Source organism: Macaca mulatta, chromosome 18 (assembly GCF_049350105.2).
Source record: "Macaca mulatta isolate MMU2019108-1 chromosome 18, T2T-MMU8v2.0, whole genome shotgun sequence".
Classification (NCBI taxonomy): domain Eukaryota; kingdom Metazoa; phylum Chordata; class Mammalia; order Primates; family Cercopithecidae; genus Macaca; species Macaca mulatta.
This window is the reverse complement of record NC_133423.1, coordinates 82,758,358-82,776,804: the sequence shown is the minus strand read 5'-3', so window position 1 is coordinate 82,776,804 and position 18,447 is coordinate 82,758,358. Positions and strand designations below refer to the sequence as shown.

General features: G+C 41.2%; 1 protein-coding gene across 4 annotated transcripts in view; it reads right to left on the bottom strand.

Annotated features, from left to right (window-relative positions):
* Positions 1-482: 482 nt before the first annotated feature.
* PIEZO2 (piezo type mechanosensitive ion channel component 2) overlaps positions 483-18,447 on the bottom strand; it is a 471,722-nt gene continuing 453,757 nt past the window's right edge. For 3 of the 4 annotated variants that reach the window (XM_028838161.2, XM_077975335.1, XM_028838162.2), the window contains 9 exons: positions 16,423-16,581; positions 14,865-15,012; positions 12,639-12,827; positions 12,189-12,281; positions 10,424-10,596; positions 7,990-8,118; positions 5,463-5,542; positions 2,942-3,125; positions 483-2,028 (listed from right to left, as the gene is read on the bottom strand). In XM_028838161.2, the coding sequence (XP_028693994.2) occupies positions 1,776-2,028; positions 2,942-3,125; positions 5,463-5,542; positions 7,990-8,118; positions 10,424-10,596; positions 12,189-12,281; positions 12,639-12,827; positions 14,865-15,012; positions 16,423-16,581 (1,408 nt within the window). In that variant the 3' untranslated portion in view covers positions 483-1,775. The remainder of the gene's footprint in view (positions 2,029-2,941; positions 3,126-5,462; positions 5,543-7,989; positions 8,119-10,423; positions 10,597-12,188; positions 12,282-12,638; positions 12,828-14,864; positions 15,013-16,422; positions 16,582-18,447) is intronic. The other variant, XM_077975334.1, reaches the window with a different exon arrangement.

Sequence of the window (18,447 nt, the reverse complement as noted above, 5' to 3'; positions counted from 1 at the left end):
ACATGAGCTACAATTTGCTTTCTGGAAATTCCTTGTTGACTTTTTTTTTTTTTTAAAAAGAAAGAACTCACAACCAGATATGCACCATGATTCTTTCTGCTGTTGGGAAATTAGACCTTCGTGCAAGAGTTCCACTAAGTGGTTTGAGTTTATTGTTGCAGTGACGGAAGCAGTTTATCTCCGCAGGGGGAAGCGTGCTAGCTTTCGCCGTGTAAGAATAAATATGCACTAATTAATTCTGTACAAGACACAACATCATTTGAAGTCTGCTACTTTTTTAAAGCTCCATATTCACTGTAATAGTTTCCTTTTTGGAAATTATTTATTAGTTGTTTTCTGTTTATATGAGGAAAACAAAACAAAACAAAACCAGCAAGAAGTGGATTCTTATTTCAGTTGATTAAAAAAAAAACTGTACACTGTATCAAAACAATCCGTTTTCTATTTCATGCAAAAAAGCAAAATAAGGAGTATTCTTAAAATGACTTTGCAGGATGTGCTTTATTTTAAGTCAGCCCTGAACCCAAACTACACAGGATCAATTTTTGACATATTCTAGTCCATTCAATGATTCTTCTCAGAAACTGTATCTTAGTATGTAATGAAAACTACATTTCAATCATAAATTTTTCATGCTACATTGTTATTTAATGAAGAGGTTGTATTACCAATAATAATAATTTAAGAAAAGGCCATTTTTATTTCCCCAAGCTCAATATACATATTTCTTTCATAATTATGAACTTAAAAAACCCGTCTCAGATGTAAAAATGTGAATTGGAATATGTAAACTCTTTGATATACCTGAAAAACAGGAAGGAAAATGTCACATACTGGAAAAACCATTGCCTTAAATCATGGAAATGGGAAAAAGCACATTGAGGGACAGGGAAGGCAGAAGAGCGGTCCTGACCTCAGTTATTAAAGAGTTACAAAGTATTCCAGGTCCCACTGGGCTGGCCTTTTTACTCTTCTGCCTCACGTCAGTTTGCACAGGAGACCGCAGCCCTCCAGAATGGTTCCCCTCATTGAAGCCGGTCACTGCTGGACCACAACAAAGCAGGTGTCCACACCATTTGTTTTGCTGTTTTTTTTTTTGTTTTTTGTTTTTTTTTCCTGAGAAGTCACTGGTGTTTAATGGAAAGGTATCTTATTAGTCCTCGGTTAAGATAAGGCAGTAAGAGTATCACTAATGTTATGTTTTTGCTTAGAATGAGGCTGATCCTTCCACTGGCATCTTCATGGGCAATTAGTTCCCTCTCTTTTGCCCCTAGAAACACAGGTAGGAGCTGTCTGCTCCCTATTGCTGTTGCATATTCTGAGTGTGTTGAAGGCTCATCTAGTCTCATCACAGCAGCTTCCCCAGTGGGGATGGAGCTCTGTATATTGCATTGTAGCATCTCTCCAAGGAAGGGCACGGGCCCACAGAGGAAAACACAGGTATCTTTCCTTCTGACTCCTCTTCTGTTTCTCTTAGGGACGGGGCCCATACATGATTCCTTCACATGGTCAATCAGAATGCAAGACACTGTTGACTAAAACATAAAGCAAGTAGCCCTGATTTCAGAGAAATGGAGTTACAAATAACATTTTCAACAGTGCCTTAACTTGCAAGGTAGCTTTTACTGCAAAAGGATGTCAGCTCCTTTTGTCTACCTGTCAGAAGAGAAACAAATCATTTCCATTGAACTAGAAATGCTTAGCTCTTATGAGAATATTGTGCTTTTAAAAAAAATTCAAATGTTAACATTATTTGCAGTCTGTGTTCTAAGGTTTCAATTTGTTTTTTCTCTAGTCCATTTGATCATTGTCTCTGGTGAGCGATACAGGAATATTAATTTGGCATAGAGATCTTCTTCTAGTTCCAGTTCTCCTGTCTCTCGAACTAAAAAAATATCTGTGCACAACTTCAAAATTCGATCCACATTTGGAAGCTCTTCAAACATGATGGAGTGAGAAATCCCACTGAAGAATTCTCGGACAAATTTCCCAATCACAAGCACAACGGAAGCATATAATCCCATAATACTGAAAAAAAACAGTAAGTAGAAATTGCATATAGCAGTTAAATATAGTTAATAAAGCATGTCTAAAAGAAAAAAATATTATTTTGTCTCAAATTCCATAGAAGAAATAAGCATATCAAATCTCACATTTTTTCCCTTTGGTTAAAAAGTTGACTTTTTATAATAGAATTATTATAAATAGAAAATAGAATTATGTATTACAGAACTGTTAGACTTGAAAAATAAAAGTCCTTTGCAATCTCACATTCTGTAAATAATCAATGCTAACCGTTTAATGTATGGATTTTAGGTTGTTTTATTGCATACATTAAATGCATAAATCATATATTTGGTAGAAATGTGATTATATATGATTTTCTGTGGCAGGCTCCTTTCTTTTTAGCAATGCTGTCTCTCAGATACTGTCTCTCAGATTAATTTTTTATAAAATTCTGGGTGAAAATCATTTCTTATGAGGCTAACTTTGAGAAATATAATATTTTATATTTGTGTCTTGTGGGGATGTGCGTGTCCTAGGATTTAAGCATCAGAACATGATGCGATGGTTCAGAAGTTCAAAAGTGGGATGTCTGATAGATCAATCTGCTAAGGATTAGAAGGAAATCTAAGCAGAAAAGTGGCATTTCTATGCCAGTTTCTAAATGTAAACACTGGATTGCATTAAACTGTGCCATAACAGGAAGACGTGGAGTAAAGAAGCCATATGCCTGGGCTGTGTGAGTCACACTGGGCATTTTGATCTCTTTGGGACTCTGGTGCCTAATTTTTTGAAATGAAGGGCCAAGGACGTGTGCATTTTAATATTGCAGCTCTAAAATTAGTGAATTCTAAGAAGACAAAAGGTTTCCCACTCTCAACTTTATATGATACAGAAGTAGACTCTTGTAACTGTGAAGTGTTCAATGAGTCCTTACCCATAACCAGCCAGGAACCCCAGACTTGGGGGACTGACTTTGTCATTGAAGACCACCAGTTCCAGGGCCTGAGAGTTCGGATTGTATATTCTGTTTCCAGTCAGGTTGAGAACCCACCACTCACTGTTAAATTTAGTTGTATTGTCTCTGGACAAAATGATGGTTATATCCATGAAATTATTTTCTGGAAGGGTAGAAACACAAAATCAAGTCAGCATGAGAATTTTAGGATTTAATGCAAAAATGTTTTCAGATGGCAAAATCTGGTTACTAACTGTAGCCTACGGTTCCAGGATGAAAAGGATGCATGGACATGCTAAAAGTGGGAATGGACAAGGAAGAGTGGGTCTGGGTATCTCAGTGATTTTTCCTTTTCAGTGAGAGAGGTCAGCTGCTGTTGCTACATGGGCATGGCAGCAAAACCACAGGGCAAAAGTGGAGGATCCACCACCTGAGCGGCTGAGCTGGTAATCCCAAATGACTCTGTAGACACTTAAAAACCCACATCGCTGACTTGTGATTGAATCAACCAGTCCATTCATATTAGCAGCATCTGTTGAATGTCTCATGGGAGGAAGGCACTCAATTAAGTGCTAAAGGGCTCCAAAATTGCATATAACATTGTTACTTATCTCCATGGGAAAAGACTATGTACATGAGCACAATTTATGAGCACATGACAGCCACCATAGGACCAGCATTGACAAGGTCTGTTGGCTTAGAGACACCACTTCTGGATAGTATGCTCCATGGGTGCCTCACAGAGCAGATAACTTCCGAGCTGAGATTTGCCAAGTGAGAACTTCAATAGGTGAAGTTGGGTGAGGAGGGAAGCTCATTTCAGGCAGGGTGATGGGACACAGCTCAGCAAATCTCTGAGAACCATAATGTCGGGTCAATGATTACTTTTATTGGAGTTCAGGGTGAATGCAAACCAGTTGTAAAAGATACAGTAAAAAGCCTGTAGTGACATTGCATAGGTCTTTTTAAGAAGATTCCACTCCTGCCAACAATACTGGTGCTTCCCCTGAGAAACATGGTGGTGACTATAAACTAAACTCTGTGACGGTGGGAGCCACATCAGCATCATTTCATACTGAATTCCTAGATCATGGGTGTCCAATCTTTTGGCTTCCTTGGGCCACACTGGAAGAAGAAGAATTGCCTTGGGTCATGCAGGAAATATACTAACACCAAGGATAGCTTATGAGCTAAAAAAAAAATCATACAAACAAATCTCATAATGTTTTAAGAAAGTTTACGGATTTGTGTTGGGCCATATTCAACACTGTCCTGGGTCACAGGCAGCCCATGGGATGCGGGTTGGACAAGCTTGTCCTAGATGGTAGGAATCCAAGAATGGTACTTGACAAAAAATGTCTATGGCATGGAAGGATGAATCAATGAAGAAGAGTAAGGCACAGTATGATCCTGCTAGAGCCAAAGTCCTTATCAAGGAAGAAGGCGAACCATGCAGAACACACAGGAACAGGAGGAATGTTGGTTCTGAAGTCGGGAGACAGCTGTAAGGAGGAAACACAGGAACCTGCAGCACAGAGTCACCTCGGGAAGAGCTTGTGGAGGGACAGAATTATTTCATGGGGAATGACTGATTGTTGAGCAATCTGCATGCCCAGATGAAACATTTCTACAACTATTTCTGACTGAAAGGGAAATAGCAAATTTCTTAATGCGTCTTGCAAATACCTTGCAAGAGATACTTATTTACTGCTGAGGAAGAAACATGTGTGATATGGAGCCTGGCCTTTTGCCCATCCCCAGGGCCCTCCACTGGGCCTCTACCAGGCCAATCTCTGTGTGGCTTTCCAACTCTTCACTTATGTCTGCGTCTTTCTAGCTAAACACAGCGGCACGGAGCCCAGGCTCCAGTGCCTGGCCTATTGCCTACTACATAGTTAACGGCCCATGTTGGAGAATGAATGAATGTGTGCCAGATAACTGCACTGGTTTTCCACGTTGTCCAGATCTATACATCTGCTTCTGGTTCAAGTCATGGAATCAAGCAATTCTTGATAATTAATAGAATCCAGAAACATGAATTTATACCATCCAAGTTATATTGGGAAAATTAAATCACTAAAGTGCCTCTAGAGATACTTACTAATCCTTGGGCGGAATCAAGTGCATTTCATGCTATCTTTTTATTGTTCTTATTGTGAGGGGCAGACATATTTAACAATGCATGAGGCAGTTTCCTGTCAGTAATCTGGCTGCTAATAGAAACAAGTCTATAATCTGATGAATCAGTACTATAAGAAACTTGCTGTGAATTTAAGTCAATCAAGTTTCATATCAATGAAAAAGAGAAAATGAAGAATGTGGGTCCCAACTGAATGAGTGACTCCTTTGGGCTAGTGAAGGCAGGCAGAGGTTTTATATGTCTTGTCACACAGGAAGAGATAACTAAAAAGCAGTTTGATGAAGGCCCAAACACACACTGTTGAAATTGAATAAAACTAGGATTGAAAACAATTCTGAAACAAATTTTTCTCATTCTTACCAGATAAAAGTTGCTTTATAGGTTTTGAGTTAGAATCACTAGGTGCTTTCACATAATATGGATAAATCTTTTCTATGGTCCTGTACATTAAGAAAAAAAAAGATATAATTACATTTTAATTGTTTTACCCACTAAAATTGATTTTTTATTGTTATTGTTGACCTTGTATCACCAAATAATGGTGAAAATTTCATATATCTGTACAATGTGTAGACATCATAATTTATGGGTTCCTATTACAATCAAAACTCTCTGATGTGGAGCAAATTCACTGAGCTTTATCTGGATCTGCAAGTAAGTCTGTACAACAAGCTCGGTGCTGGCTTACAAACAGCCACAGGCCTTTTCTAAATTCTGCAGCTTGTTTCTGAAGCTAAGGGGCACTCTTTCTTACTAGGATCCTCTAATTCTTATCCATACCATTGAGCACACTTTGTATTTTAATTTTTAGATTTTCAAACATATCTATAATCAGGCTGATATGGTTTGACTGTGTCCCCACCCAAATATCATCTTGAACTGTAGCTCCCATAATCCCCACGTGTCATGGCAGGGACTGGTGGGAGACAACTGGATGATGGGGGCAGGTTTTCCTCCGTCATCATGCTGTTCTCGTGATAGTGAATAAGTCTCATGAAATCTGATGGTTTTATAAAGGTCAGTTCCCCTGCACACGCTCCCTTGCCCACCGCCATGTAAGATGTGCCTTTGCTCCTCCTTTGCCTTCCGCCATGATTGTGTGGCCTCCCCAGCCATGTGGAACTGTGAGTCAATTCAACCTCTTTCCTTTGTAAATTACCCAATCTCAGGTAAGTCTTTATTAGCAGTATGAGAATGGACTAATACACAAGTAGACTACATGAACTGATCTAGAGGGGAGTGAGAAGTGAAGAGAGATGGTGGCCTGGACCTCGAGTGACCTCTGCCTCCCACAAGCCCAGTGCCTTGAATACATTCTTGAGTAGACACGCCTTCTCATCTGGGAAGTGATGGGAAAGGATCTGACAATCTCCAAGGGCCCTTCAACTTTAGTGAGTTGCAAAACATATCTCAGTCTGGGAATACTTCTAAGGCCTGCACCCTGGTGATCTGTATATTCCATGCATTACAATGGGGCCAGGGCAGTCTGAAAGACAAAACTGGGGGCATCACTGGTGGATGCCTGAACTATTATGTTTAGCAGTTTTAGATCCGTATCATTTTTTTCTTGCTAGTTCAAATATTAGAATCTAAACATCTCAGCTTGCATCTGTTGGAAGTGGAGTACTTAAGTGGCAGGATAATATTTTGAGATATATAATTTTTTTCCCCAAATTTCCTTTTACCCTTTGTACTCCTTAACCCTGTATGCTCCACCCCCATTCAGAGACCCAGGGGCAGGAATAATAGTAGAAAAGGGTCTCACGGGGTCTTTGCCTGGCTTTTGGTGATTATGGTCAGATAAGAGCAAGGTTTGTCATCCAGAGATGAGATCAATACTTTTTGGGCCAGGTGGACAGAGAGTGGGAGGAGAATGTGCTTGACACTAGTGGCTCCCTAAGAAGGAACCTTGAGCCCACCTCCTTCCACTGAGGGTGAACGAGTAAAGTGGGTGCCCACGATCAGGTGGCAGACACGAATGACAAGAGGCTTGGGTCATTTTAGTGCAGTCCCATGTCGCATTCCTGAATAGGGCCCTTAGAGGCACCAAGAGCCCAGTACCCCCAGGGGCGAATGAGGTACCACTGGGCACATATTATATTGGATCAGGTGAACCCAGGTGGACCTGCCGGAGCCCCCACACCTCCAAATTGCATGAGAATCAGCATGATGATTTCTAGTGTGCCTCAGAATGGGTCCCAATAGCTGAGGGAGACAGCTACTCTGCAGACTGAAGACAGACCTGGAAGAATAATGTCTCTCTCAATGGAAGCCCAGCAGGCCAGCACTTTCCATGCACTGACGAGCTTCCTGGAGCCTGGCACCATACAAACCCTCATTCATTCGTTTTTTATTATTTATTTGTTTATTTATTTTTCAGATGGAGTCTCGCTCTGTTGCCCAGGCTGGAGTGCAGTGGCTCGATCTTGGATCACTGCAACTTCTGCCTCAAGGGTTCAAGCGATTCTCATGCCTCAGCCTCCCGAGTAGTTGGGATCATAGGTGTGCACCACCACGCTTAGCTAATCTTTGTATTTTCAGTAGAGACAGGGTTTCACCATGTTGGTCAGGCTGGTCTTGAACTCCTGACCTCAGGGCATCCACCTGTCTCAGCCTCCCAAAATGCTGCGATTATAGGAATAAGCCACCGTGCCTGGCCCAAACCCTCATTCAGAACATAGACATAACCCTGGGGACAGTGGACAGAAAACTCCACAGCTGAGATTAAGTTTCTTTAATCTTGCAAAATGGGGCCTCCAAATAGAAATTAACTTTGTGTTACCAAAGAATGAAGTTGCATTCCTCATACACATGAATCTGTAGATGGACATTTTGGATCAGCTGCATATACCTAACAAAGCTCTATTAGTAAGAAAAATAAACTTACACTGGTGTTTTTGAACTTTCTGTGCTGTTGCCCGCTATCATTTTAGCGATATTCTTTCGAGTAATATTTTTAAGAGGAAAAGAAAGCTTATCTGTTGCTATTTCCGATTTTGCACCCAGACTTAAGTTTCTGCAAAGAAAAAAAAAGCTAATGTCAATGATTATTCAGAAGTCTGGAAAAGAGATTTACAACATATTTAACTCTTAATTTGATTAATGTCACCATGCTTTCATTGGGTGCACAATTGTCAATCCCGACCCTTTCAGTCCACTTCACCTCAATGCTCAGCTTCTTAGACAATTGAGTTAATAGAGCCCAAGGAGGCCATGAACACTTTTAAAACAGAGTCGAAGGTGAGAAAGAGGAGGAACCTGCTGATCAAAAGAGAACCCATCTTGATGTTTTAATATGAGTTTATAAAATATTCTTTTATCAACCCAATGATGTTAGTCTCCACGATGATAAACAGACTCCATGTGTTAAAAAGAATATTCAGTCAGAAATTGAATTTTAATTGTTTTGTTGGTTTCTATTTTTTTGGTAGCTCTTTAAAGAAAAGGCTAGAAAGTAAATTTTTGGTAATTTATACAGAGTTGGACATGAATTTGGGACACTGAAAAGGAGAAAATGAGATTGACAGAGTTCTTTACATTCTGAACAGCCCCACTTTGAATTTTTTAACACTATTTCCTTGTAAATTTTAGATGCTAGAAGGCATTTTTCTGTAACTGTCATGTTTCTTTCTTAATTCTAACAAGTCAGTCTCATGGACCCAAATGAACCTACTATTTGCCTGCCCAAATAAGCTTGCTTAGGGTTCTAAATCTCAAAACTGTGATGAAAGAACTAAGTTAATCAACTGGTGTATTATGTTGAGGTTCCCAAAACTGCATCACTAAACTATTGGGCTTTGGATGCAGTATTTGGATGTGAGAACTTCTGCTAAGATATGCGCTTTCTACCAACACAAGGAAAAACAAAGCAGGGGCCACGTGCTGGCCACTGGCTCGGGCTGGGCAGAGAGAACTCTCAGGAAGTCTCTCCCTTCGGAGACAGCCGAGCTGCCCTCGCATCTCACACTTGGGAAGCGGGTCAGGCAGGGCTTCCCCAGTATCGGTGGAATGCAAGTGATAATCTGGGCCTCCAGAGGAGGCTGCGATTTCTTTTTCTTTCTTTCTTTTCTTTTATTTTTTTTTTTGAGACGAAATCTTGCTCTGTCACTCAGGCTGGAGTGCAGTGGCATGATCTCAGCTCACTGCAACCTCTGCCTCCCTGGTTCCAGCAATTCTCCTGCCTCAGCCTCCTGAGTAGCTGGGATTACAGGTGTGTGCTACTACCTTCTGGCTAATTTTTGTATTTTTAGTAAAGACGGAGTTTCGCCATGTTGGCCAGGCTGGTCTCAAACTCCTGGCCTCAAGTGATCTGCCCACCTCGGTCTCCCAAAGTGACAGGATTACAGGTGTGAGCCACCGCAATCGGCCTGAAATTTCTTTATCATTAAGACCAAACTTCAGCCTTTCGTGGAAGTTGTAAAATTCACCCAGACTGTTTCATTTTGTAAATCATCACCTTGCCTCTCTTCTCTCTACCTCTCTTTCTTGCTCACAGAACTCACTGCCAGCCTCTCTTTAAAAACTAAAGTTATTATCTAGAATAATCCAACATTAAAATACGAAATTTATTTGGATTTCAGTTTAAAAGGAGCAGGATATTGATTTTTTGGAGATTAATAGTTACATTCAAATTTTTTTTTGCATTGAAAAAAGTTTAGATTTTCTAAAAACCACATATTAATTTAAATCAACTTTCAAATCACTTGATGCTCTGCCTTCATTTCTTAGTGTTTATGTGAAAGCACATGGTCAGTTCTCGCTGCATTAGAGCTAGGCTTTCTGTCTCCAGTGGGCATCGTTCACTTCCTTTTCCACGGAAGATTATGGACAGTGAAATGTAAGATGCATGAGGAAAATCTAAGTGGAGAGGGTCCCTGTGGTAGATTTATAATAGTGATGTAAGTGATGCATGAGGGAGGTGTTCAGAGTAATACTCTTTTGCATTATAGTAAGAAACATTTGAAATTTAAGTGTTGTTTCACCAATTGTACATTAAGGTAATAAAATACAATGGATTTTTAAATGCAAAAATAAACAACAACAACAAACCCCAAAACCAAAAAACTAAAGTTAGCTAAAAACAACAAAAAAGGAAAACTAAGAAGTTCTTAGTCTGGTTAGTGATTCCTACGCAAGTCATTATTTAATAAACAAAAATGTTAGCTTTGGCATTGAAGGTAAGTTCCCAAGGCTGTAATGACAAAGCAAGATCCACATTAATCTAAAGTTTCCATTCTTCCATCCCACCACACCCTCCATCCCCCAACTCCATGTTTAGACTGGGGGAAGGGATAAATTATGCATGGAAATACAGTAACTACCTCTGAATACTCCATGAAAAAACAACAGAGAAGCTACTATTGGGGTCCAGGAGTTCGTGTATCATTTTCTGCTTACTGGGTGGGCTGATGGTCCACAAAGAATTTGAGTTTCCTTCCAGTTCTGCTACTGTTATGTCTTCTTTTTCATAATTTTCCAGAAATTGCATAGCACCCTGTATGTGCACAAATGCACATGCATAAATAGATTATATGCATCATGCTGTATAAAGAAAGCAGTTACTCTTCCTTTTAACCGGCAGTATGGAAAAGGTTTCTCCCTTTGAAGGGAATATTTTTATAATGGATGGTCTTGAGTGTTCCATCGCACTACTTTGGCTTCCTTACCCACAGGTCTGGCCAGTTTCCAGTTACATTACCCAATCCCAGCAGTTGCTACCATCAATACAGCTGTGGAATCATTCCAGTTAAATGATAAAGGAAAAACAGATAATTTAGTGTCATTTTTCCTTTCCACTAAAAAGGAAATTTATCACCTATCGGGGAATGTCCCTCTCATGAGGGAGACCAAACTTAATCTGCTCAGGACATCCCAACCCTCTCTGAAGAACTGCTCATTGTTCCAGATTAGTGTTGACCGTGTGCATTATAGGTGACAATTTACAGAAGAGAGAAGCGTCTCCTTCCTATTCACTCTCTTCAATTAAAAAAACTATTTGTAAGACAAATTTTAATGATGAGGATTGGCCGGGCGCGGTGGCTCAAGCCTGTAATCCCAGCACTTTGGGAGGCCGAGACGGGCGGATCACGAGGTCAGGAGATCGAGACCATCCTGGCTGACACAGTGAAACCCCGTCTCTACTAAAAAAAAATACAAAAACTTAGCCGGGCGAGGTGGCGGGCGCCTGTAGTCCCAGCTACTCGGGAGGCTGAGGCAGGAGAATGGCGTAATCCCGGGAGGCGGAGCTTGCAGTGAGCTGAGATCCGGCCAGTGCACTCCAGCCTGGGCGACAGAGCGAGACTCCGTCTCAAAAAAAAAAAAAAAAAAAAAAAAAAAGATGAGGATTATGTAATATTATTAAAAGTGTGGAATATAGACAAGAGAATAACATCAGCCATCATCCTGCTACCAGAACATCATCATTGTTTTAAGTTTTAGGGGACGTATTTCTTATTTTTTGTAATTTAAAAAATAATAGCCTTTTTAAAATTTATGTTTTAGCTTGAGAAATTGTCATGTCATTTATAGTCTCTGTAATGAATTTTTTAATTACAAAATAAGTTGCTTAGAAAATCTTTGGACAACATGGCACGTAAATAAAATGGAAAGTAGAAGCTCTTTCTCCCATTATGACCACTCTAGGGTATGCAGTGCTAATTGAATTCATTTAATACATCTGCCTTAATTTCCTCAACCAGCTCCTGTTTGCTGAGCCGCAAATTGCCTCCAGTTCTGCTAATACAGAGAATGCACTCATAAGCCAGTGCCTAGATAGAGCTTTCTCATATTTTGAATGACTTCTTAGGACAGATTCCCAGAGTACGCCTACTAGTCAAGAGATGAATATATACCACAGTTTAAAAAGTTGAACAGTTTTTAAAATAGATCAATATTTAAATGTTTATTACCACTCATGACATAGACATAACTTCTTAGATTATCAAAGTGAATATGCTGTATGTAACTGATCAACCCTGAAAAGTCCTTCTTCCCACCACCTCAGGCATGGAAAAGCATTAAATGACAACGAGTGAGCTCCCCTAGATGAGAGGTCTTCACAGAAATCTACTATAGGGATTTACTTACGGTGTCCCTAGAAAAAGCTTGTATAAATTTATTAAAGTTCTGCTGGTCCATAACTTTTAACTGGCTTTGTTGGGCACTCATTGTGAAAATAGGCTGGAAAACAAAGAGAACAGTGTTGTCAATATTCCCCAGCTCTTCTCTCCATCCTGAGTCAAAAGAAAAACATTTATGTAGGATATTAGCCCATTTATGTAGGATATGTTTATCCCATGACAAACGGCATCCGAGATCTCTTTTTGGAGGGATTATTCCCGTGCTCAAGACCAGAGGGGAACTAGTCTCTCAATGTCTTTGGCACCTCATTTCATACATCACGTGTTTGCTGAGCAGTCAGAATACAGATAGGACAGTGGGGTTGGCAGCTCATAACTAAATACCCTACAGGCATCTATCATAAAGGAGTGTGGCTTGGGGCAAGGCTCTGGTAGGCGGGGTGTGCACAGAGATCACCTGATACCCTCCCAGGGTAATTGTGACGGAGACGTCCAGGGGCTGGTTGATGACCCCAGCCACAGATTTGATCAAAGACATGAAGAGAAGAGGAAACCAGACGATGCAGATGAGCAGGACGATGATCATTCCTCCCATGCCATACTTCACCACTTTCTTCTTCTTCTGGCCCCGCGGCTGAGGGTATCTCTGCAACAGAGAGTTCAGACAAGGCTCAGGCTCGGGTGCTTTCCCGCAGGCAGCGGGATTAGGGAATGGCGAGTGCTCTTATTGCGGTGCTGGGAACATGGATTTGGCCCTGAATCTTCTCTGTTTGCTCTGAAATGGGGATAGCAACCTTGTCCCAATCTCGAAACGAAGTTAGGTAGTGATGTGAAACTGTCCTGAGGTCGCTCCAGCACCCCCTGGTGGTTCCACAGGGGCCAACAGGACTTGAGCGGCCTTCTCCCTTCAAGACTGTGGGTGGGTGTTGCTGGTGATGAACTTATGGACCAAGGGATCAAGTATCCGGCCGAATGAACCTTCTGGTTTTAAGGGATTATGCGAGAGAAAGATACTTTACTTTCAATTCCTGAATATTTAAAATCTGTGCCTTTCAATTGACCCTTCCCTGCCCTTGGAGGGTGGAAAACCATGATTTTTAATTTAATTAATGATACGTGTTCTTAAAGACAATGCTGTTCGAGTCCTAAAGTAAGATTTGTATGGGACAGGCGCAGTGGCTCATGCCTGTAATCCCAGCACTTTGGGAGGCTGAGGCGGGCGGATCACGAGGTCAGGAGATGGAGACCATCCTGGCTAACATGGTGAAACCCCGTCTCTACTAAAAACACAAAAAATTAGCTGGGAGTGGTGGCAGGTGCCTATAGTCCCAGCTACTCAGGAGGCTGAGACAGAAGAATGGTGTGAATCCGGGAGGCGGAGCTTGCAGTGAGCTGAGATGGCGCCACTACACTTCAGCCTGGGCGACAGAGCAAGACTCTGTCTCAAAAAAAAAAAAAAAAAAAGATTTGTATGATGAGAAAAGCCCCCTCTGGGCGCTGGCTTCAGGGAATGGGGAGGGGCAGGTGCGTGCTGCAGGCGCTCACTCTCCTACAGGAGCCCGTGCACCGGTAAGGCTGGGGGCGCTTCTGTTTGCTTTAACAGAGATTCATGAAGGACCCACTAAGCCCCCTGCTTAGAGACTATGGCCAAGGGGAAGTTGGAGCTGTGCTGTCTGGCATTGAAGCTGTTCCTGTTCTGCATGTGTGTTCTTACTTCAGTGTTGCTGCTCCATGACCTCTGTCCTTTCAGCGTTACCCCTCAGGCCAAGCTACATGCAGAACATGGGGTCAACCCCGCTCCCCGACGTGGCAGTGTGATTTATCTTCAGGAGGGTTCCATTCGTTTCAGCAGATTAAGATAAGGAAAAATAATCTACCATTTACCCATAGGCACTAGCCGCACATTACAAACCAGGAGAGAGGCCTGGGAGTCAGTACAGGACATGACTACAGTAGCTTTTACAACCCATAAACACAGAGACCACAGTACAACAGTCCCCATCACTGTAACGCTGAAATTCCCAGGGAAAGCTGTAGAACACACCAGGAATCACACAGATGAGCCTTTTTTGAGGAGGGTATTTTGAGATGAGAGAGAAAGACATTTCATGCCACCCCAGCTAATGTTTGTTGGGTATTTCTATTGCTCTTATGCAACTGACTCTTCTTTCATATATTAAACTTTTGAGAAGTGCAATAAATAATAGTAATCTAGACATATTTAAACCTTAATATTCAACCTAGCAGAATAAGCAGATATTTGCACTTCAATTTTCTTTGCACAAAGAGGTTAAATTGTCCATACCTCTTCAAAAAGTGAGTCAGAAGTAAGCATGAGTCCAAGCCACCACCAGCCCCACTTTTCTCTACAACATCACATTCTTTTCTGCTCCCAAAGGAGCCATTTAAGAGTTTTTGGGATATATCAAGCAATATACCGTTTTTAACAAATAACTACAATACGATGTCTCCAAAAGAAGAAACATCTGGATGCTATTGATGACTATGGCGGCAGTAAGTCTAAAATTCCCAACTCTAGTTGGTTGGAAATCACTGGGACATTTATAGGTTGAGATAGTTTTGCCTCATGCCTTCATTGTGAGCAGAAGCTCACATTCATCTTAAAACCAGCCTGTAACTAAGAGAAGTAGACAGGAATAAGGCACACCTCCTGGTTTCTTACCTTCTCCGACTCCCGCCAACACTTTAGGATGAATATGTGGGCATAGATGTCCTCCACACAGATCCAGCTGGACAGGCTCAAGGTTGTGTCTGTCCACACCCAGTCCATCACTGCCCTCAGCTCAGTCAAAAAGGGCACGAGGCGAAACCTGGCAGGAAACACATCTCATCAGAGAGACATTCGTAGGTGGCCCCCACCACCCTGCTCACCCGGGAGCTCAAGCAGTTCCTTACTGCTTTAACCTCATGACTCAGAAAAAGTTCTCCTGGTGACCCTTCCAGTAAAACCCAACTTGGAACACAACTGCTTTTCATTATAAGTGGAATCTATGGATTTGTATTTTTTCATTCTTTTCCCTTTCTCTGATTATCATAACCAACTGGGATCTCACTTTTAAATATATGTGAAGGTGACTCAGCTTCTTTCCTATTTATTTGTTCATGTTACGAGACTCTTGGCTATGGGGTGCTGAGTGACTGTGGCTCTGCTGCTGGATGAGTGAAGCAGGGGTGGTGCACCTGGTAGGTTAAAGATGAGGGCAAACGGATGGAGGCAGAGGGAGGAGGAGAGGTTGTGGGGAGCCAGGGTGTGAGGCCCCTCAGCCGCAGGACTTGCTGGAGTACCAAGTTGATGGTCTTGGCTCAGCCTCTGTGGTTCATTTGTGTTCAGAAGGGATTGGCCTGGGCTCCTCCAGGCTCTGAAGAATTTTCCTTGTCTCTTGACTGATGCAGAATGTCTCCCAGCCTGGAGAACCTGGGTTCTCCCAGGGCCCTCACAGCAGTGTGGATCGCCCCTCAGCAATTCTCCCCTAGGCTGCCTCAGCCCTGTCACGTGAATATAAACCCAATCCCCGGAAGAGACATCAGGCCCAGTCACAGGCTAGCACTGTATGAAACACGACCCTTCGGCGCTTCACAGCAGCTGAGGGCACTCAACACCTCTTCTGTCTGGGGCTGAGGAGAAGCCAGCAGTGCCACGGACTGCCTCACTTTTTACGCTGTGGTTTAGTTTGCGAGAGAACAGAGGGGAGATGCTACCGCTGAACTTGTCACATAAAACAGCACATGTGCTTTGAGCAGTTAACTTACTACATGAGCACACAGGTCATGGCATTCAGGTTGGTGTTTGCCAGAAAGAATGCCCCTCTTCAATGGAGGAACTTACTGCACACAAAAAATTCTAAGGATAATTTGAAATTCCCAAGGTATTTGGAATAGTCCAGGCTCCAAATATTGTGTTCTGTTGTGCCCAGAAGCATATAAATACTTACAGATCATGTATCCCTAGTTTTCATTCTCAAATATTACCACAGTAATTGTGCAGGATCCTAACCCATGTGGATGAATGTAGAACAGCACCCGGACAGGCTTGTGGCAATTAAACATAGAAAGGTGTTTCAAGAGGCATCCATGTTCCTTTGCCAGCATTGTAAGAGTTCCACAATGATTCCCACTGCTGAATTCGTCCTCTCCCCCTTCCCTCTCAGGTGGGAAACAAAATGCCTTTCCACGGCTATTCTTCCCCCATCAGTGACTGTGACAATGCAGAGCGTCCCTACCCTTGGAATAAGAAGAGGTTGACGTAATTGTAGCTTTTGGTGAGGAAGTTCCCCAGGACTCGCGTTGGGTAGCCGCAACGGATCTGGTAAGCAGACAGCCCGAAGTAAACGCACTTCACGAAGTACCAAAGCTGGGCAACCAGGTTCTGGCTGAATTTCCTAAAATGTAAAAGTACAGAAAGTGAAGAAATGAAATACTCGTCTGAAACAAAAGGATGGCAGTGTTGAATTCAAACAACAACAACAGGCCAACAGAATTTCCCCTTCATCGCTCAAACTCAATTCTAATAAACTGTTTACACATAGTGGATCACTTCAAAGGCAAAAGGTGGGATTAAAAAATTCGATAATTAAAGCGATTTCCTGTGAATGGTGCCTTCAATCTGTCTTATACCATTGTTTAGGCCATAATTAAAATAAATTATTAAGCGAATTTACTGACAACAATTTTCTCACTATGTAGATGACGCAGCTACCATAGTCCAAATTAGGCTCCTGAAAGAAAAAAATCTATATACATTATATATGAGATATATTAAAAATACATATAAACACACACACACATATATATAGACAGAGAGAGAGAGAGAGAGAGGATCTATAATTTGGAGTATGTAGGAGAAAGAATTCTGATAGGTGGACTCTCAATTTCTTTTTATTACACATTATAAAAATAGGTAATGGATTAAAAACTCTGGAAACCCCTGGATTTGGTTCCAGTTCTGTCTGTATGTTATGGGGTATGTTTTCCAAGCCATCATTTCTCAAGACATCAGCGTCTTCATTTGACAATTCTTCCTAGTTCTGCAAATCTATAACTCCATGACCTAACCTTTATTTATTTTTAAAGATTTCATCAACAATACAGATGGTAGTCTTTTCTCCAGGTGAATAGTGAAGTATTGAATAGTTAAAGACTGCTAGCACAAGCTTGAAAAAAAAATAGTAGAATTAAATTTCACACTAGAAAAAACAATTTAGAATATAATTTCAAAGAATGATGCGCTATAGGACCACTTTAAACTTTGGATAAATGTAGCATTCTCCAAATGTCTTAAATATGGTCAGTACAAATTTTAAAAAGGAAATAAAAAGAAAACTTTTAACTTGGTGAGAGTTTGGTATAATCTTCTCTGTCCTTAAAATTAAGATCCATACTTGAAGGTTTTGATACAAGCAGCATATTTCTCTTTGTGCCATATTTTGGATTTGTCCCGTCCCTCTCTCTCTCCCTCCGTCCCTCTCTCCCTCCCTTCCTTCTTTCTTTCTCTCTTTTTCCTTCCTTCCTTCCTCTTCCTCCCTCCCTCCCTCCCTTCCTTCCTTCTTTCCTTCTCTTTCTCTCTCTCTTGCCCACACCCCCATGGAGATACCTAATGATTCCAGCACCATTTGCATTTGTTGAAAAGACTGTTCTATCTTCACTGGATGGCCTCTGCACCTTCCCTACATCAGCTGAATTGGGACTGTGGGTCTCCTACTTCTGGACTCTGTTCTGTTCCACTGTTCTGTTCGTCTGAATCTTAAGGCTACATCTCACTGCTTGATCATTACAGCTTTATAATAATGCTTGAGGTCAGGAAGAATAAGTGCTCCAATACTGTTCTTTTTCAAAGTTATTTCAGTTCTTCGAGATCTTCTGCAATTCCATATGAATTTTTATCAGCTTACCAAATTCTACCAAAAAATCTCGCTGGAATTTTGATGTGCACTGCGGTCAATCTATAGATCAATTTGGGGAGAAATTGCATCTCCCAAAATTCATGAGAAATTCACAAGTATTTTGATGCATGAACTTAAGTCTTCTTGATTTATTTAGGCCTTCAATTTCTCTCAGCCATGCCTTTTATATTTTCATTGTAAAAATCTTGTACATGTTTTATCATATTTATCGCTAAATACGATAGTTTTTCATATTTTCAGTGGTATTGTAAATGATATTCTTAAAAATTCAAATTATTGAGCATTTATTGCTTGCATATAAAAATACAATTGAGTTTTGTACGTTTGTTTTGTATCTGCAACCTT